Below are 21295 nucleotides of genomic sequence, written 5' to 3'. Positions count from 1 at the left end.
CACAAAAAATCCAGGTGTAAAATGAGATTAGGTTGTACTGACAGGTGTAGTCATTAATTAGTAACGAATTAGAATTTGAGTACTCAACATGTTTATAACACAACACATGAATGGAATAAGTCCCTGTTTCATTATCTATGGTGGTATGATGTGTGTTAAGTAACATGGTAGCATAAAGTAACAGAGGGACAAAGATTACTAGATATGTGACAGGAATAGGTTTCCTCTCAGAAAGAAAAGGCTAAAAACTGGCCTGTTTATTTCGTAAGTATGTGATGAAGAACAAAATTGCCAAGACTTAGACAAATGAAAATTATTAGTTTTCTTGATATCCCTACCAATCCGGAAATCTGAAGTAATCCTTCTCATTTCATTCATCAGATCTGTTCCAAGACTTTTGACATTCTCCAAATCGTCTTTCATAGAGTAGGAGAGATCCATAAGGTAGTAGAGATCAATAGGATAGTCTTCAGCTCTCTTGAATTTTAATGTAAATGTCTGCGGCTCCCCTAATTAAACAGAGATTAGAAAATGAAGTTAGTTTCCAGCAATCAAAAGCAAATGAGAAAAACCAAATTGGATTCAAAAAATAAACACTATAAAATGAAATGTATTACTGCCATAATCTTTTTTTTTAAATGTTTATTTTATTTTTGAGAGAGAGAGAGAGAGCATGAGCAGGGGAAGGGCAGAGAGAGAGGGAGACACAGAATCCAAAGCAGGCTCCAGGCTCCGAGCTGTCAGCACAGAACCCAACGCAGGGCGCGAACTCACAAGCCATGAGACCATGACCTGAGCCGAAGTCGGAAGCTCAACCAACTGAGCCACCCAGACACCCCACTGCCATAATCTTTACAAAAACCTGGGAATTTCACTGGTTAACTAAATGAGTGTATACTCCATTTCATTCAACAAATACTTACCATGCTAAGCACTGGGCATTCAAGATGAAAAAGACAATACTCCCATGGGCAAGACAGACAAACAGTAGATTTATAACTATGACCAAGGACAAGAGATAGATGAAACTGCATAAATTAGACTGGGGTGGGTAAGGCAGGGCACATTAGAGAGTATACCTGACTTCTAGAGGGTGAAGTTGTAAGACATTCTGTACTCTGTTTATATGTTAAGTAAACATCGTCTAATTTTTACTTCAGAAAACGTGGCAAAAAAAAAAGTTTTAAAAATGAACTGTAGAGACAAAGAGCCTTGTTAAGAAACTACTGCAAAAATCCTTGAGGAAGACATGAAGATCTGAACTGAAACCATGAGGAAGAAGAAGAGGGGAGGGATAAAAGAGGCAGAAGGTAAAATTCATTTAGAAAACACAGAAGAAAGAGGAGGTTTGGGTGAAAACTCATCGCTTGTTAACTTGTGGATGTTCTCTATACAGATTTCTAGTAGGCAGCTGAGTAAATGTGTTTGGGGCTTAGGAGAAAGGCTGTGTTACAGCACACAAATGGCTTTAAAATTACGAGGGAAAAGCAACAATTAACTGCACTACAAAGAGGAAGGAAGAAAAAAGACACAAAAAGGAGACTGGAAAGTAATGTTAAGAGATAAAAACTAGGAGTGCTACTGCTGAAGCCAAGAGGAGAGCATTTCAAGAAGTTTCAAGGAACGGTACAGAAAGGTTAAAAGAAGAAAAAAGGCCCTGACAGGGATCCACTAGGTTTGGTGGTTCAAAGTGATGGTAGAGCTTTGCCAAAACAGGTAGAGAAGCAGACTGAAAAGTGCTCAAGAGGGGAAGTCATGGAGACCACAAGTGTGCACCATTCTGTTGAGAGAAAAGGGATGGAAACTGGGAAGTGGAGGAAGAAGGCTTGTTTTCTTCTTTCTTTTTTCAGATGCAGGACTGCCACAGATTCTCATAAAAACTTACTATTTTCACAACATTAAACAAATACAAGGAAAAACACAGGTTAGAATGTTGTCTGTATATTAAGTAATTATACCTCAGGATGGATACTTTTATTTTTAAAACCCATTAAATATAATACTTTCTGACTCTTTAACAGAATTTGCTTTGAACAGGAGGCAACCTTTATTATTTCAAATATATGTGACTTGCAGAATGCTATGTCTGCTACAAATTTCTAAAGTTTGACACATTCCACATTTCTATGTGAGTACCAGTCCGTATGTGAAAACCCCTTGATGGAAAATATAAAGTTGTCAAAAAGCTCCTGTTGAAATAAAGGTATTCATGCAATTAGATTTCTGTACCTGATCGCAACTGCAAAACCAACTGCTGAGGCTGGATTTGAGTAATATCTTCTGGCTGGAGCTTCTCTGCCGTTCCCTTACTACGGTTCGTTACATTTTTATTTTTCTTTACATCTTTGGAGCCTCTGGGATTTTCTATGTCATCTGGATGGCAACCCTTCTTTTTCAAAGCTTCTAAATCATCGCATCGCGCAGACGTAGGCATTCCTTCTTGTAAAAATGTCTAAGTGACATACAAAATATAGGTATAAATAGTAAGTATAATAGTCAAACATTCTGTTTAATCATAATTGCAAACATGCAATATTTAAATGCAAAAATCAAGTGACACAACTAACATACTTCATTTTTGGTTTTTAAACAAAATACCCTCTTCACCCAAATCATATGCTCTTGTTTAAAAACAAACGAACTTGGGGCGCCTGGGTGGCGCAGTCGGTTAAGCGTCCGACTTCAGCCAGGTCACGATCTCGCGGTCCGTGAGTTCGAGCCCCGCGTCGGGCTCTGGGCTGATGGCTCAGAGCCTGGAGCCTGTTTCCGATTCTGTGTTTCCCTCTCTCTCTGCCCCTCCCCCGTTCATGCTCTGTCTCTCTCTGTCCCAAAAATAAATAAAAAACGTTGAAAAAAAAATTTAAAAAAAATAAAAATAAAAACAAAAATAAAAACAAACGAACTCATTCTCTAGAAAAGTAATACCTTTGTTAATATATTATTAATAATTTATTACTTTGGTAATATTTAGGACTGACCTAAATGTACATTTTAACTGTCCCACTTTCAAATTATAAGTATTTAATCAAAGGAATTTCTTCAGTGAAATCACTTATTCAGAATGCTTAATGGCCACTAATAATGTATATACCCAACTACTGGACAAGTATTTTTTTCCCAAAATTTCCCTTAGAAAAATCTTATATAAGTCTCTCATTAGCCTGAAGATGTCTCAATTAATGATACAATTTTTAAAAAGGAGACCAAGAAACTTAACACAGAATTAGTAAGTATTCCTAGAGGTTTGAAAAAATTTCAAGTATTGGCTAGTATGTTAAATAAGTCTTTTAAAATTTATTTTTAAAAACAATAATCACGGTGGTGATTATGTGACAATACAAAACAATAATCGCAGTAAAATTTGATTACCTGACAAGGTCATGAATATATATCCACAGAGTGCATTTTAAAAGAATAAAAATAAAAAAGGTCTGAATGGTATATAAATGGTACTTGTGGCTTGGGGTAAAATTTCCAGTAGTGATATGACCTCAAAATGTGTTATACCTCAAACAAATTAGATGGAAATAAAAATATTATCAGATGACTGAAGAAGTATCTCAGTGAAAGCAAAAACACTGCTGTTAAGATGCACGTAAAATCTCTGAATAAAAATTTTTCATGAAATCTGAGGAGAAAAACAATGACCTTAGTGTATAGGTGGGTATGTGTCACTTCAAAATGTGTACCTATAACAATCAATTATTATAATAGACATTTGAGTATTTCACATATATCCCTAAAAATTGTATATAGTTGTACTAGGCCAGAGTTGTTTGCTTTTTTTGTTTTTTAATTTTGACACTGGGAAAATGAGGAAATGCCTTTTATTTTGGGTCACTTTATCTTCAATTTCATATGGTATTTGTTTACTATCTACAAATTTCACAGTGCTGTGTAATGAGGATATTTAAATACAAAGAATATATAATGGTTTTGATCAGTTACTTTTTTTGATCGGTTACATAAAGAGCATTTATGTAACTAGAAAAACACCTGGAAGGGAATACCAAAGGTCAGATAATTCAAAGCTGAACTACTTTCTTGTATTATCAAACCTAAAATACTACCAAAGCACAGGAGCCTAGCGTGGAAAACTTAAGACTGTAACACTCAAAGTTTCACTAAACACATTCTGAAATACCCTTTAATAATTTAAGAATTATGCCACAAATATCAAAGGCTTAAGAACAGTTTGGCAAGTAAGCCTTGCCTGAGACAAAACTCAGAGCACTCCCTATTTCTTCCACTGTCTCCAACTGAATTCCAGAATACCATTTTTATGAGAACAGAAAGTGTCACTAGGAAAACTTTGAAATAACAAAACAAAAACCTCTGATTTTCCCTTTCATATGGTTAAACCATACAAAATATCTGATATTTGACCAGTTACGTACAGCTACAAACAAGCAGTTGAAATGTGTGGGGTCAAATGTCTGACTAAAATCAAGCAATTAACCTTTGACCTTCTGATATTATTTACCCTGTGAATAAATTATAAATCCTCAAAATGACTTCCCTTTATTCTGTTTTGATTCATTCATTCATATTTACTTTTTCATTTAACATTAGTAAGCTTTGTGAAAGGTATCAAGTAAGCAATGTACAGAGATGACCACTGAATAAAATTTAAACCCTAATCTCAATGGGCTTTTATTAGGCTGCAAATCAATTCTATCTTAGTTTTAACTCAAATATAATTAGGAAGGTTAATTTCTACCTCTCCTGTCAAAAAAAGAGAAAAATCTACAACAGTCAAATTAAATGGCTAGGGATTTATGGGAGGCTATTCAACAGAAATATAATGCATGCCACAAAGGCGAGCTACCAATGTACTTTAAAATTATCTAGTAGCCACACAAAAAGAAAAAATAAAATGAAACAGGAAACTAATTTTAACAATATATACAAAATATTATCATTTCAACATTATTAATGATTTTTTTAATCATTAAGTCTTCAAACTTTGGGATGTATCTGGGGCTTACAGTAATTCTCAATTTGGAACATCTTGGAGCATATTTAAAGTGCTCAATAGCTACATGTGCCTAGTGGCTACTGTGTTTAAATAGCACACCTCCAGACCATCACATAGTGTTAGACACAGAATTGATACTTATTCGATAAACACTGATTTAACTGAAAATCATATCTAACATTTCGTAAGGGTACAAAATTGGGCAACAGTAAATGACTAGAGAGTAAATGCCTTGAGCAATCTTACTTACTGAATTTACACACCATCCACAATTTGGCCCTGCTTGTATACATTCTCCACAGGATTTGGCATTTGCTTTTAAACATCTATTTTCATCTGTCAGGAGAAACAAAGAACAGACAACTTTACTTGAAGTTTCAAGAGAGAAAATAATGAAAAATGATTAAAATGCAACATATATAAACGTTAAATATGAATAACAAAATATGTCATATATTGTTACATATTATAATACTATATATTATATTATATTATATCATATCATATCACATCATGTTACGTTACATTACGTTATGTTACATAATAGTTACTGAACTGATCCAGATGTACTCCAAAGACTGGTGATTTCAGATTACCTTGGCATAGAGACCCATGAAAAAATAGTGATCTTTTTCTTGTCTTCTATAGCAGACTACGTACCAGTAATCTATACGCTTATTCTTTTCCTCAAAGGCATAATTTCAGGATCTACTGTTTGATGGTCGTAATTGTCAGTTTTCTTACAACTGGGTAAAATATTATTTATTTTCAATTAACTCATACTACCATATCCATACCTCCAGAAGCATCTGCAACTGCTTTCCTTTTATTTTTAGTATGTAAATACTTGAAAAGCCCAATTCATCCAGTCCACAATCTCATGATTTTTCAAGCTCTATGTCCAAAGTATGTCTCACATTTCTTTGAACCTACCTAAGGATCAGCATGCCTTTCATGTGGTAAAGCACTAACATGGTCTGTCTCCAATGTGTATTCTCTAATTATAAACCTAGCATATACCCATAATAGAAAATTTGGAAAATATATAAAAGCATAAAAAACAAAAAAATCACCCATAATCCACTCCCTAAGAGATAACTACTGTTAACACTTTTGTATATTTCTTTCCAGTCTTTTTTCTATAAAGACAGATTTAAAAAAAAAATAGCAAGGAACCACACATAGAGACATTATTTATATAGAGAATATATATTTTGCATACTACTTTTTATACTTTATCCTGTTTCATTTCCAGTTCTTTGGAACTGGAAGCCTGGGTGGCTCAGTCGGTTAAGTGTCCAACTGTTGATTTTGGCTCAGGTCATGATCTCATAGTTCATAAGATTGAGCCCTATGATGGGCTCTGCACTGACAGCATGGGGCCTGCTTGGGATTCTCTCTCTCCTCTCTCTCTGCTTCTACCCCGCTCAGGTACTCATGTTCTCTCTCAAAATAATTAAACTTAAAAAAAAAGAATCTTCAAAAATATGCCTTTTAATGGTTATATATTACATTATATTAATGTACCCTATTTAATGTTGGGCAAATTTAGATTTTTTTCAATTGCATAAGTGCATCATTCACACACTTGCTCACGTGCACACACAAATTCTCCAAACACAAATATAAACATACATGCACACACATATATGTACCCACTGTGGTGACCATTCTCACAATGTAAAACTCTAATGATTTCCTTATCACAGATGAAAAACAATAGAAACACTGAGTGGAAAACTATTAATGTTTTTAATATTCTTTTTTTAAAAAAAAAAATTTTTTTTTTTAACGTTTATTTATTTTGAGACAGAGAGAGACAGAGCATGAATGGGGAGGGTCAGAGAGAGGGAGACACAGAATCTAAAACAGGCTCCAGGCTCTGAGCTGTCAGCACAGAGCCCAACGCGGGGCCCGAACTCACGGACTGGACCGCGAGATCATGACCTGAGCCGAAGTCGGCCACTCAACCGACTGAGCCACGCAGGCGCCCCTAACATTCTTAATATACACTAACTTCTATCCAAAAGTAATATTTAAATTTATAATCCCACAAACAGTATACAAAATACCATGTTCACCAAACCTTCAGCAAGCACCAAGTACTTTTTTAAAAAATTGTTTTTAATGTTTACTTATGTTTTTCAGAGACAGAGAGAAAGAGTGTGCAGGAGCAGGGAGGAGCAGAAAGAGGAGACACAGAATCTGAAGCAAGCTCCAGGCTCCAAGCTGTCATCAAAAAGCCTGATGAGAGACTCGAACTCATGAACCAAAAGATCATGACTTGAGCCGAAGTCGGCTGCTCAACCGACTGAACCACCCAGGCGCCTCCAAGTACTTAATATAAAAAATCTTTTACTCATTTAACCCATATAAATTAGAGTATCAATTCACTTGTCACTTATTTAAGGTTTCATTCTTACCATATTTTACTGACCATTTGTTTTGTAAATTTTGTTTGCAAATGATTCCTCTATGGCATTCATCTGTTTTTATTAGGTCTCTATACATGCTAAAGAAATTAAACCTTTATTGAGTTTCTCATCTTGTTGAGAAGCTGATGGTGTTCTGACATCTACACACTTTGAGATTTTATGTTGTTGTTGGTTTTAAGTAAATCAACATTATCAATAATTTCCTTTAAAGTTTCTTCCTTCATTTTTCCATGTAGTAACTCCTTCCTGTCCTGAGATCAAATAAATGTCACATGTAATGTATGTTTTGAGATTTGGAGGAGGGAACTACACATCCATTATTCCAGAGGTGGGTGCACCATGGTTTGTAAGAGGATTAAATACATTTTCAGCTTTACTTTTTATTCATCTTCTAGATAAACATTTTGCCAAGATTTTATGATCAAAGAGGGAGAACATCTTCTAGAACGTCAGTTGTGATAGTAATGGCTTGTTCATAATCCATCATCCTACACATTTACTTTATTTTCTTCTAATACATTACACACCTTTGCTTTCTCTCTGCTCACTTAAACCTCTGTTACAATCTTAAAAGACCTTTCTGCAGCATACTATATTCCTGTCGCTTCGGCATTTCCTTAGCCAACTGGCCTTATCTCTATTCTGGGTGGTAGCGGCGAGAGGAGCCGGATGCCGAAGGGCCTTGCAGGCCTCTGTGAGAACACTGCCTGTCACCCTGAGTGAGATGGGGCACTGCAGGGCTTTCAGAAGGAGCAGCATGATGGAATCTAAGTGGTCAAGAAGTAATACAAGACACTGAAATGAAAAGATAACCAGAAAACTTTTTTTTTTTTTTTTTTTTTTACCTGCTTGGCCAAACACACAGCAAATTGAACTGATCAGTCCAATCCAGAAAATCAGTTGTAAATTCATCTGAAATACAAAATGTACATGGCTAAAAATTAAGAAAATAACAAAAAAGATAACACGTTAAACACAAAACATTCCCAGTCACCTTATCTTCTGTTGATTTCATAAACATAATACCTCTCAGACCATTTCTTCTGCCATCCTTCTTTATATCTTTTTTTCCCACCACCTCCCCTTCCCAGTTATCTCATCTTTCACTTACTCTACAATAGTTTCCGTGCCAGATCCCTGAATCCATTCTTGCCTTTCTCCCTATCAAATATATTTTAACATCTAATTAACAGTGCTCAAAAAAGTGCCAAGTATTCGCTAACACCATAAAAGCTATTTAACAGTCTTTGTTCCACGGAATCTCTCTCTATGCCTATTACCTTCTGTGGCTCCTATGGGGGCCACACAGCCAGCCACATCCAGATGCCTCCGTTACCTCAATACTGAATTTTGAGTGAACCCGTCGAAATCCTCACGGTTCACCCCCTTGATTACAACTTTTCAATAATTTCCATTTCTCCTCAGGCTAAGACCAACATCCTATACAAGGAAGGCCTGACTTAATTTTTGAGTCTGATCTCCTAGAATTAGTTATCTTTTTAAATAAAATCAACTTCTATGTATGGGATTAGTGAAATATTCCATTCAATTCCCTGTAATTTCTAGATCTACAAATGAGACCTAAAAAGAAAAAGTTTGGGAGGGTAGCTTAAGAAGACCTGACAGAGGCTTAAATGTCTCCCAGAATCTCCAAAGAAAAATTAAGTATTATCCTGTATATTATTCAGAATTATCCCAACCTGCACCCATTAGGTATAGGACTATTTTCCATTTTCATAATATTAATCTACACTTTAGCAGAGCTGTCAAAGATGGGTCTTGCCACAGGTCACTAACCCTATCCTTTAACTGTTTACTGTTCTTGGACCAGGAGCCAATTATGCATGAATATCTGCCTCTCCCACAAGAATACAAAAACCAAATACAGTATAGACCAAAAATGTTTTTAAAATGATTTTGAATGTAAAGTACATATTCAGATGACATGTATGTAAAAATTACAGTGTACAAACATAAAGTACATACACATAATATAAAAATAATAGGTTTCTTTGTTTTAAAACTGTCATAGTGTTTTCTTCTTTTCACTTTCTTCATAAAAACAATTATGGCTGCGTAACTGTGTTGGATTTTCTTCTGTCTTGGTAATTTCCTTTAGTAGGAAAAACATTTCTTAAAAAACAAACAAACAAACCTCTAGCTTCAAAAGCTTCTATTCTAGGATGCTATTCCCACTGCTCTGGGAGAGTGCTTCAAAATTGTGTGCTCAGAGCACCCCAGGATTCCTGTGCCTCTTCTGCTGTTAAATGCTGTTTAAGCTTTCTCTGTTGGCTTCCCAGAGAAGAGCAGTAAGAATAACTTGCGTAGCTACATACTCTACACTGTGCTCAGACCAGAAAGTTCTGCTGTGCCACGAGCTTATAGTTTTGCTTACATATCACTTGTAACTGCATCCGAAAGACCGACAGAGGCAGAGTGTCATGGAAACAGGCCATGCCTACAGTTTGCCTTCTATGGCCTTTCTAACAGGTTTATGTGCCATAAATCCACGTAGGCTAAAATTCTAAGCAATTTGCAAAATGTTATCAATTCCAAAGTTATGACAAAAAGGGCCTGGAACATTAAGACTGTGATGAATGGACCATCTGGGCAGTTTCTACACAAAGTGAACAGAACAAATATTTGTTCCATATATGGGCTGATATGTGTTTCCTCAGGATATTCCTCAGGCTACTTCATGACCACTAGACTGCTTTGAAAAACCTTTTAAAATATTACACAATTCAGAGGGTTACCACTAAGCTAAAGTTACTAGGTCACAGAAACATTCTATTATTAGTCAGCCTCGCAACCTTATGCTATGTACCTTTAAAATATTACTTTAACCACCCTGTCCTTTTCCTTCTGCAAACCTTGACAAGCCAGAGATCAGCTTCTGGAAGAGCTCCAGACCCAGAAGGCAGAACAAGGCTTTAGTGTTGAAGAGCAGCTGAGAGAACAGGACAGGAGCTGAGAACAGTTTCAAGGACACTTGTCAACTCTCCTGTGACTGGTCAGCACACTCACAAGACACAGAGAGGCACTGTCATTGGCTGGTTACGCCTGTAAAAGGCCAGTCTTTCCCTCAAGGAAACAGAAGCCACTGGAGACAGAAGAAGACAGCAATGAAGAGTAAAGAGCAGTGAGGACAAGGCTGAGAAGAGACCGGGTTAGAAGTGGCCAGGAGGAAAGTGTGCCACAGAGAGCAGGACATGCGGAGGAAATGGCACAGAAGATTCAGCAGCCTCCCCGTCAATCCAGCTCTTGAAGGTACTAGATACTCCTGCATGGGTGGGGAGAAGAAGGACAGAACCTCCTCAGGAAGTACTTTCCAAGTGTGGTCTTGTAAGTATCCACTTCAGATTTACCTGGATGCCCACTAGGGCCTAAAACCACAAGCTCGGTAGGTGAGGCTTGTGCTACACTGATTCCCAAGCAAAGGAGTTTCCTACCAAAGGCATTCCATGCAGAACAGTTCAGTATGAGGGGCCAACAGGGAGAGATGCCTCCAGGCATTATCCTGATCCTATCTTTTGTCTCCTGTTTGAAATCAAAGGCCTAGAAATAGTTGTCTACACTGTTCTCCATTCTATAATCCCCTACTCCCTCCTCAACCAGCTGTAATTGGTGTCCATTTCCTACCATGCATGTGAAACTGCTCTTGCAAAAGAGAACCCTCCAGGCCTTATCTTACTGTCTGCATTCATTCATTCATTCATTCATTCAAAAATGTCTTGACTGCCTACAATACGTATTCTGCAAGATACATCAGTTTGCCACCCACAGAATTCACACAAAGCACTTAATACACATCGCCATTCTTTCTTAATGCACTCGAGTCCTCGGGCTCTCCTGGTTTCTCCCCCACTGCTCTGGAAGTTCCTCCTCTGCCAACTATGTCCGGTTTTGTGCCATATATGGAGATACAAAATTTGCTGTCTCAGAAATTTTCCATTCCAAGACAAAAATACAAATGATTACAATATGATGTGATGGTTTCTGTAGTGAAAATAAGGACAAAGTGCACCGAGGACACCAAAATCTGCCTAGCCACGTTCAGTGGCTTCATGAGTTTGGCAACACTAGAATTGCACATACGGGAACCAGGCAAATGGAGAGAAGTGTTCCAGGCAAGAGGTTAGTACCTGCAAAGTCATGGAGTCCCGAGAAGAATTAGATAACTTCTTTCCAATCTTACTTCTAAACATACACGTTTGGGTGACTCCCCAACCCTCACCACCCAACTGGGATTGTCTCGCTCTAGCTTTACAGAAGACTAGAAAACATGTATCTATATGTTATTTGTAAGCTAAATCTAGTCTGTGGGAAGGAATATTTTTATCCCTGTAATTTTCTAAAGTACAAACTATGTTAAAATCTTAAAAAATCATAAAGGCCAAAAAGAATCTTAACATACTTATGCATTTCTTTTTTTTTCGTCTTTTTTTTTTTTTTTTTTTTTTTTTATTTATTTTTGGGACAGAGAGAGACAGAGCATGAACGGGGGAGGGGCAGAGAGAGAGAGGGAGACACAGAATCGGAAACAGGCTCCAGGCTCCGAGCCATCAGCCCAGAGCCTGACGCGGGGCTCGAACTCACGGACCGCGAGATCGTGACCTGGCTGAAGTCGGACGCTTAACCGACTGCGCCACCCAGGCGCCCCACTTATGCATTTCTGAAACCTAAGTTATGAGATGGGAAAAAGAGAAACCGAGGACAGCAAGGCAGGAGGAGTTAGGTTGCAGCCAGCCAGCCATGCCCAGTTGAGATACTACCCGATACACAGCAGGGAGACACCACAGGATGGAGCAGCACATGCCACACACATACACTCACACACACACACACACACACACACACACACACACACACACAACACACTCATGGCAGAAAATCAGCGAGGGAGGGGAGGAGGGTCAAGACAAGAGCTACAAACGGGCACCGCTCTCACTGCTGAGGTTGGGCCTAAATGAACTCACACGGTAGTGATGAACAAGAAGACAAACGTGCGATTAGGACGTAGCCCAGTGGGGCCTGACAGCTGCTTAGAAAAGGAAGTGTGAGAAAGAAAAGAATCACCATTTTTGAACAAAGAAGGCAGAAGGAGAATGAAGTTAGAGGAGCAAAAATGTCTTAGCTACAGATCTGCAAAAGGTGAGAAGCCTGAGGGGAAGCAAGGGAGGACGACACCTACTGGGAAGTTAAGACACAGATCCTCATCTCAGGAGGTAGGTCAGGGTCAGAGATGATTACCCAACAGTGGATGGCATAGAGGCATAACCGAAACTAGGAAACAGAGGAGACTGTGAAGACACAGGAGAGGGTAACTGATGGTGTGGAGAGGGTGAGCCTCCAAGGCACAGAGAGGGCGAGCATCCAGAGTGCAGGTGAGTGTAGGAGCCCAAGGAGAGGGGCTTCTCTCAGTCAGTGCAGAGCAGGGCAGCCTAGGTCCCTTCTGCAGGAGGGGCAGGGCAGGAGTAGGTGGGGCTGAAGGCTGGAGGACACTAGGAATGCGTATAGCAGCATCACAGAGCTGAGGGCCCTGACTTACAAAGGCCCATCTGCAACACTCGAAACTACCTGCTCACATCCATCTTTTCTGATGGGCTCCGGGCTCCAAGAAGACAGAGGCTTGGTGTGTCTTATTCAGCTTTAGTACCTAGAAGCACCTGGCACAAAGTCAATGCTCAAAAAGTTTTGCAGAACTATATTAAATTGTATGACATTTTTCTCTGACATTACTCAGAAGCCCAGAAGAGTTCTCAGAACTAATGTGCAGATCCTCTCTAAATAGAAAATAGTTACTGTAGACACCCTAGTGATACCAATTTTCAATTCATTTAAGTATATACAGCCAACTTAAAGCTAGATATAAAATGCTTCATAGTCCTGGCTCTCACACTTTATGAACCAAAATTTACATATGCAAATACAAACTAGGCACTAAAATAATAATTACTCTGTTACAAGGTAGTCAACCAGATAATCCAGATGTTGGTTGCATACTGTTACAATTATTAGCACAAAAGCACAACATTGTTTTACAAATTCTTACAGCTCAAATCACTGAGACTACTTCCCTTGGGTTCTCAGACTTCACTCGAAATCACTGCATTAATCCATTGGTTTACAGAACAAGTGCAGGCACTGAGGAGGCCTTGGCTGTGCTGACAAAGAGTTAACAACAAAGAGCACAACAGGTAGGTGAGAGAAAAGGGGCTCATGTAAACAGGGGAGGGAAGAGAGCTAGAAAATAAGGACAGGTTTATCATTTCAGAGACAGGCAGTCTTAGGTAAAAAGGTCTAAGTGATGCTACAGCTTTGGGCAATTGTTTTGGCCAGAGTTCCTTCTGAAAGTAGAGGTCGAGACAAAAACAGGAGTGCAGGCGATTATTATTACCGAGGTGACCCCAGAGAAAGACACAGATACTAAAAAGAGTGAACGGAGACAGCCAATTCAGGAGACTTATTTACCATGGAGGTGCCTGGGGGCTTGATCTGGCTGAGAAGTTTTGAGAAGCATATAGAAACTGTGTCCAGAAGAGGGTCAATGTGGAGAAGTACATTAATTAATTCTAGTCCCCACAGGTAAAAGTTTGCCCCAAGGAGTATTAATTCCCCCACACTTCCAAGAACTACAGTGCATCTGCCCAGAAGGCTGCACCAGCTTCTCACCCCACAGACAGACAAGGGAGGTCCCAAGAGGAACCTGAGGTATGCTGCAGTCAGCCAAAAGTGAGTCATAAAACGAACTGTTCCCAGCAGCACTGGCTGCAATCAGAGAAGAGGCCAGGAGGAGGTGGGGACAGAAGGGGTCTCTAATTCAGTGCTCAAAGGCCACTGGAGTTGAAAGAGTCAAGAAAACAGCTAGAAAAGAGTGTGAGTTTTATCTGCATGAACTCTTGAAGACCCTGATGATGGCAAGAACTGTGGAGGGTTTTAAGTCAGACACACATACATGTACTAAATCAAATATAAACAATCTGTTTTAAAAATTTAGTATTGAAGGGGTGCCTACGTGGCTCAGTGAGTTAAGCATCAGAGTCTTGAGCTTGGCTCAGGTCATGATCTTGAGGTTTGTGCAATTGAGCCCCGAATAGAGCTCTGCACTGACAGCACACAGCCTGCTTGGAATTCCCTTTCTCCCCCTCTCCCTCCCTCCCCAACTAGCACACACGTGCACTCTCTCTCAAAATAAATAAGTAAATTTAAAAAAAAAAAACACTGTAATTTAGTATTTAAGATACATGTAGCTCTTATCCATCTACTAGCTGTGTGAAGCTAACCTGTCTTATAAATAGCTATCTCCTGGAAGTCAGTGCTTGGCGTTCTTTGTATGAAGCGCAGTATCTTCATATTTAATAAAGAAACTAAAGATAAAGGTAACTGAAAATATTGAGGTACCCAAAAACCAAAAACAAAACCCAAACTAGTTAAGCTTAAGGAGGGCAAGGAGTGTGTTATGCCCAGCACTTCAGTAACAGGCTAGCACAGAGTTAAGAGCATGGACAGAATGCCTAGCTCCAAATCTCTGAACTATGTTTGAAGATTTTGCTTTTTTTCATTCGTAATTATAACCAGAAAATTTTTGACTGATTCACGTTAGGGGGGAAACAAGATATGGAAGAAAGGATAAGGGTTAGAAATAACACGACTGCCAAGAACAGATAAATGTTCATTATTATATCCAGAGACTTACCAAAACCTTTCTATGCTGTTTAACAATAAGGTTCAATCAGTTGCTATTATATTAGATACCAATTATCATATTAATTAAATATAACTAGATGACTTATTTTAGGTTCCACATCTAAGGATTATTCTACTAAATACACGTTCTAACACTTGGATTATTAACAATTTATATGTAAAATAATAAAAGCAGCAAAATCTCAATGTTTTATATTACATTAGGCAAAATACAGGTTATTTATGAACATCATTATCACAGATTACCTTGCACAAGATCAGGGTAGGAGAGAACATACCTAATACAAATAGAAGACTTGAGGCTTCTGTCAAGGAGAAGCAACCTAGGAGAGGATGAAAGAAGGAAACTTCCCTGAAAAGACATCTTACCAGTAGAAACATGAATCTGAATGCTCTACACCAGTGGGATTTCATTCATGGACTGTTTGCAGTCCTGTTTGTAGTTCCACAAAAGGAAGATCTATTTGTCCATTTACAGGGCCAGAGTAGGTATACAGCAGGCACAGACAAGAATAACACAATACACTGAGTTTTGATGATTTAGGGTAATTTGTAGCAAAGTTATCTCACTTTTAATTCAATACCTTCAAATGATTATAATAATAATAATGATAAAAAATAGTAACAGCTATCTCTCCCAAGTGACTCTGTGGTTGGCAATGATATTACCTTTGCTTTACAGATGAGGAAACCAAACCACAGAGAGGTTAAATAACTTCTCCAGAGTCACACAGGTATAATGGAGATCAGACTGTCTGAATCACAAGCTGTGAGACTGGATTTGTGCTTCATGAAACTAAGTTTTTGAAGGCCTACTCAAGTCATTATTGGAGAAAAGAAAAAAAAAAAAAAAAAAAGACTATCTGTCCAGTGTGAGAACTGACTCAAAGCATAGAAATGGGAAGGATTTATAATGTTCTGTGAGTTTATTTCTCAGTGCTTCAAACTGAATGGAGGCTAACAAGTTATTTTAATTGTCAAATTTCATGAGTGTACCCACAGGTTTTGCATCTTATTTCCATGGAGACATTTTACCCTAGTATTATTTTTTTTACCATATTCAAGTTTATCTAAGGGGTCATAATTCATTCCTTAAACAATAGATCATCTTAAACATCTCCCCCAAACAATAACATTTTCGTGGTTAATAGCCTGAACTGTATACATTGTCAAAACTGCACGTAATTATTTTAATCTCCACTCTAAACTCACCTTTATTCACCAAATTAAGTGTGATTTTATGTTCTATTCAAACTTCTAAATATATACTTATTTTAATGTTTTTAACATTGTCACAAATAACTCATTTGGCATTTATATTTACATATAACATCTTCAGTAACTTTTTATGTACTAAATTTATAGAAATTAAACAATTACATTTTACAGAAAAATTACTTTTAAAAATATGGTGAGTTACAGTTATTTCAAGTTTTAAAATAAGGTGGCCAAAGCCAACTAGTACAAAAAGAAGTCATCCACAAAAGATTTCTTCCTATAAAATATTTGCAAAGGGTACATTTTTATTCAATACAACCAATTAAATTCAAGTCAGCAAGTATTTATTACATATCTACTATACCAGATAAAGCTAGACACAGCTGGGATATGAACCTAGGTCTGATTCAAAAGCTCAAGCTTTCAATATAAGTAGGTTTCTAATAAGAAAAGTTAAGGGTGGGATGCTTGGGTGGCTCAGTTGGTTAATATCACAGTTGGTGAGTTTGAGCCTCACTTCAAGCTCCACACTGAATGCACAGTCTGCTGGGATTCTCTCCCTCTCTCTCTCTCTCTGCCCCTCCCCTACATATGCACTCTCTCTCTCAAAATAAATAAATAAAACTTAAAAAAAAAGTTAAGGGTTTTCACTTTTCAAATGCTCTTTCAGACAGTAGAATTTACTTCCTTTTTTATGTCCTAACTTTTTGTTTATGTATTGAAAGAGAGAAAGCACACATGCGAGCCAGGGAGAGGCAGAGGGTGAGTCCCAAGCAGGCTCTGCTGTCAGCACAGAACCCAACATGGGCCTCGACACAGGGATCGGTCCCACAAACCATGAGATCGGTGAGATTATGACCTGAGCCAAAATCAAGAGTAGGACGCTCAACCAACTAAGTCACCTAGGCGCCCCTGTGTCATAACATTTTAAAATCTTTTCCCCTTAATGGTAGAAAAGATGAGGATACCTACATTAAGGTATATCATAAATCTCTCCTAAAAATATAAGAAAGTTGTATTCATCAAGTCTCTCCCACTATCATTATTTTCTGTATCTGCTTTTTAAAAGGGAAAAAATAAATATTTTTCTAACATCTAAATCTAGATTTTTCTAAAATCTAAAATATTCTAAAAGAATAGTATTAAATATCAATGTAGGCCATAAAAACAACACAGAGCCAAACTGCAAGCCTCAGAGAATTCACATATAGCTCTTCCCACTTCTCCCCACAGAGAGCAGACAGATGGGGAAGTCCACATGGAAGGTGCTCAGAAATGCTACTGATCTCTATTCCATCAAATTTCAGGGTGAGAGGGAGGACGCATTCCTCTGAGGCAAGAGCATCTTTCCGCTACAAGAAGAACATTGAAAGTCAACATTTTACTTCCCTTTGTCTGGCAGGAAGATGTATGTGCTGGTGGTGACTATGAAAGTGTTTATGACCCAAACAATAAGCCAAAATTAATGATCAACAAAAACTGAGCAGAAAGGATAAAAAAGAAAAAAAAGAAAGAGAGAGAAAATAGGAAAGAGAAAAGGCTAAAAACTCCAATGTGAAGATGCAACTAATACCTCACTAGAAGTCTTTTTCTGCCTAATGCAGAGAAATAGAACAGTAGTCTCAACTAGAAACCTTTCTATAATTCACTACTCCCGCCCAGAAGAAAAGAGTGCTTTTTATGAGCACTGACCCCTTCTTACCCAAAGGTGGCATCAACCTGAAGATAATGAGCTCCAACAACAAAGGTCAGGCTGCTCCAAAGCTACAGGCTCACAAAATGACTTGAAACCTGAGAACGGCTCATGACAGGACTAGATGCTTTAAGAAAATGACAATAACTGAATAGACTGAAGCAAAATTCATCACTAGTAAGTACTCTACCCACCTTCTCCAAGGCAACATGAATATGGAAGATGGATCACCATCACCTACCACCCAGTCCACAAGTGCACAGGAAAGATAAAGAATGGATATACTGCATGTTGGCACATAAAGAGCCTCAAAGATAAATCAGCTGGGGGGGGGGGGGTGGGCAGGTAAGGGCATGGAACTTATTCAGGAAAAACTTCTACAGAAGAAAAAGTTAAAGGAAGTGAAGAATCTTCCAGGAGAAAATCTAGATGAACTCATTATGCTCTTGAAGAGACTTAGAAAATCTCAAATAGGTCTTCTAGCAATCAGTCAAAAACAGTTAAGACAACAAAACTAGAGGAAAAGCATAGAGAACTCAGGGAGGAAATTTAAGTTGAAATCCCTATAGAACTCTTAAATATGAGCAACAGAATCAACATGGCAGGCAAAGCATGGACGAGAAAAACCACACCGAATTCAAAATAATTCAAGCCAATCAGACACATTATGATAGAACCAGTAGTGATCTAGTAAACAGGTAACTGGTAGACTACCACCACCCTTCCAAAAGGAGAGCCTATGTGAGAATGAAAAAAAAAAAAAAAAATTCAGAGCTTTCGGGTTGGTAAACTGTGGAGATTTAGGGAGAGGGCATGGAAGAAGCTCCCTGCCCCTTCCCTATTCCTTGTCCTACGCATCTCTTCCACCTGGCTGTTTGAGTTATATCCTTTTATAATAAACTGTTAACCTGGTAAGGACAAAACAAGCAAACAGAAAGCAATCAAACATTAAACCAAAAAAAAAAAAAACTGGTGAGGGGGCATGTAATAAACTCAAAGACTGAAGAAGGACAAACTTAAACACAAGCAGGAAACTAAACACCTTAACAAAACTGTTAAGCCGTATTATTAAAGGCTGATCCAAAATGAGCATGGAAAGTTGCCTGAAATGAATTGTTCCAAGATCCTCTTTGCACTCAAAAGAGAAAACATTACCTAGCAATTGATATTTTTCAAACCAGCCTAGTAAGCTGTTCCTTCTCTACACTCCCTGTGGCTATAGATTTGGCCCTTCCCTGGGAGGAGAAAGGAGTAAGTTAGTAAGAGTTTTGTTTGAGAATTTAACTATGGGGCAAGTTTACAAAGATAATTGTGAACGCAGCTAGCAAAAAGTGAAATGTTAACCATCCTGTTATAATAGCATCAATAAACACTGAAAGTAACAGTTGTTCCACATTATTTTCATTAAAGGGAATTGTAAATTATGTTCCCAAATTGTGTAATTTTGCCTACTTTTAGGTAGATCACTCTAAAATTCTTTCTTGATCAAAACTCTAATAAATTTTGACCATATCTTTTGCCACAGCTCATCTCTGCCCTGTAGTGGAGTGGAGCAAGAACAGCACTACATATATTTTAAATATATAACACATGTTTTAAATTTTTTTTTTTTTTTTCAACGTTTATTTTATTTTTTGGGACAGAGAGAGACAGAGCATGAACGGGGGAGGGGCAGAGAGAGAGGGAGACACAGAATCGGAAACAGGCTCCAGGCTCCGAGCCATCAGCCCAGAGCCTGACGCGGGGCTCGAACTCACGGACCGCGAGATCGTGACCTGGCTGAAGTCGGACGCTTAACCGACTGCGCCACCCAGGCGCCCCTATAACACATGTTTTAAAACAAACTGTACAAAGGGAGAAATCAATTTCCCATTGTACTCAGCACTAGGTGGGAATAATATCTAAATACAATGATCAATGTAAAAGCTCTTAGCAACACACATCATTACGATTATCTGTAGACTACATTTTACTTAATTTCTGAATTTTTTTCTTGCTCTCCAACACATTCACTAGTCATAGGCATCTAAACATAAGAACCTGAGTGACTACTTAATAAACAGTTTTCAATCTTTTCAAATCCATACTTCTTTAGCAAGTACAAATCCATTCCTATTGTGTTTTTTGTTGTTGTTTTTCCTAATATAATGTTGAATGCACTTTTTCAAACTACAACCTTCTTCTCCAACAATCAAATATGACCTACCATGACCCCTTTTAGGAAGCACTGAAATCATAATATGAAATAAATCATACAGTGGTGCCTGGGTGGCTCAGCCGGTTACCTGACCGACTCCAGATTTCAGCTCAGGTCACAATCTCTTGGTCATGAGATCAAGCCATGCACTGGGCTCCACGCTGGGCATGGAGCCTGCTTAAGATTCCTTCCCTCCCTCCCTCCCTCCCTCTCTCTCTCTGCCCCTCTCCCGCTTATGCTCACTCTCTTTCTCTCTCTAAAAAAAAGAAAAATCGTACATTAACTGTAAGATATTGGAGAGCTAATTATTATTCTGAATTTCACAAAGAGTACAAAAGCTTAAGTTACTCACATTCAATAAACATTTATACACTCAAATGTGACTTCTCTACTTCAAATGGTACATTCCCAATAAGTTTTTCATGTAAATACTTTCCTCATCCACTGAAACTATGTTCCCTACAACAAAATAAAATGCTAATTTATTATTTTTTTTTTTGGCCTTCACTGGCTCTTCATCTCTTCACACCACAATAAGCAGAACTACTCCTTTTCTGATTCTTTATTTAAGTTTCTAGCACAGCAAAAAACAAACCTTCAGTGATGCTCAATATCATATTGTTTTAATTCAAACGTCTATTATAACTATACTCACATCTGTGAACCACACCAGACAAAAGTTGGAGGACAAAATCCAGGCCTTCAACAGATACACACACACACACACACACACACACACACACACACACACTCTTTGCTAAATTAAACTGAATTCTGCCTTATACCTGCAGTATCCTTGGAATATGTCACCCATCTGTCACCCATTTCTGTGCTCATACCACTCCAAGCTCCTTTATAAAGCCTTCCAGGGGCGCCTGGGTGGCTCAGTCGGTTAAGCGTCCGACTTCGGCTCAGGTCACGATCTCCCGGTATGTGAGTTTGAGCCCCACGTCGGGCTCTGTGCTGACTGCTCAGAGCCTGGAGCCTGTTTCAGATTCTGTGTCTCCCTCTCTCTCTGACCCTCCCCCATTCATGCTCTGTCTCTCTCTGTCTCAAAAATAAAT

The 21295-nt window shown here is 38.2% G+C and overlaps 1 protein-coding gene and 1 long non-coding RNA gene across 4 annotated transcripts in view; one reads left to right on the top strand and one right to left on the bottom strand.

Moving 5' to 3' along the window:
• Window positions 1-21295, bottom strand: part of ITGB1 (integrin subunit beta 1) — a 47934-nt gene that overhangs the window by 21520 nt on the left and 5119 nt on the right. For all 3 annotated transcript variants that reach the window (XM_058681524.1, XM_058681525.1, XM_058681526.1), the window contains exons 2-5: window positions 8259-8325; window positions 5229-5314; window positions 2230-2452; window positions 339-509 (exon numbers count right to left, since the gene is read on the bottom strand). In XM_058681524.1, coding sequence (XP_058537507.1) covers window positions 339-509; window positions 2230-2452; window positions 5229-5314; window positions 8259-8325 — 547 coding nt within the window. The remainder of the gene's footprint in view (window positions 1-338; window positions 510-2229; window positions 2453-5228; window positions 5315-8258; window positions 8326-21295) is intronic.
• Window positions 12920-19416, top strand: LOC131483415 (uncharacterized). Its single transcript, XR_009247647.1, has 2 exons — window positions 12920-13613; window positions 17649-19416. It is a non-coding gene; the product is annotated as an uncharacterized LOC131483415 (long non-coding RNA).

This window comes from Neofelis nebulosa, chromosome 8 (genome assembly GCF_028018385.1).
Source record: "Neofelis nebulosa isolate mNeoNeb1 chromosome 8, mNeoNeb1.pri, whole genome shotgun sequence".
In the NCBI taxonomy this organism is placed as follows: domain Eukaryota; kingdom Metazoa; phylum Chordata; class Mammalia; order Carnivora; family Felidae; genus Neofelis; species Neofelis nebulosa.
The sequence above is the reverse complement of the archived record's forward strand: the minus strand, read 5'-3'. Positions and strand labels throughout refer to the sequence as shown.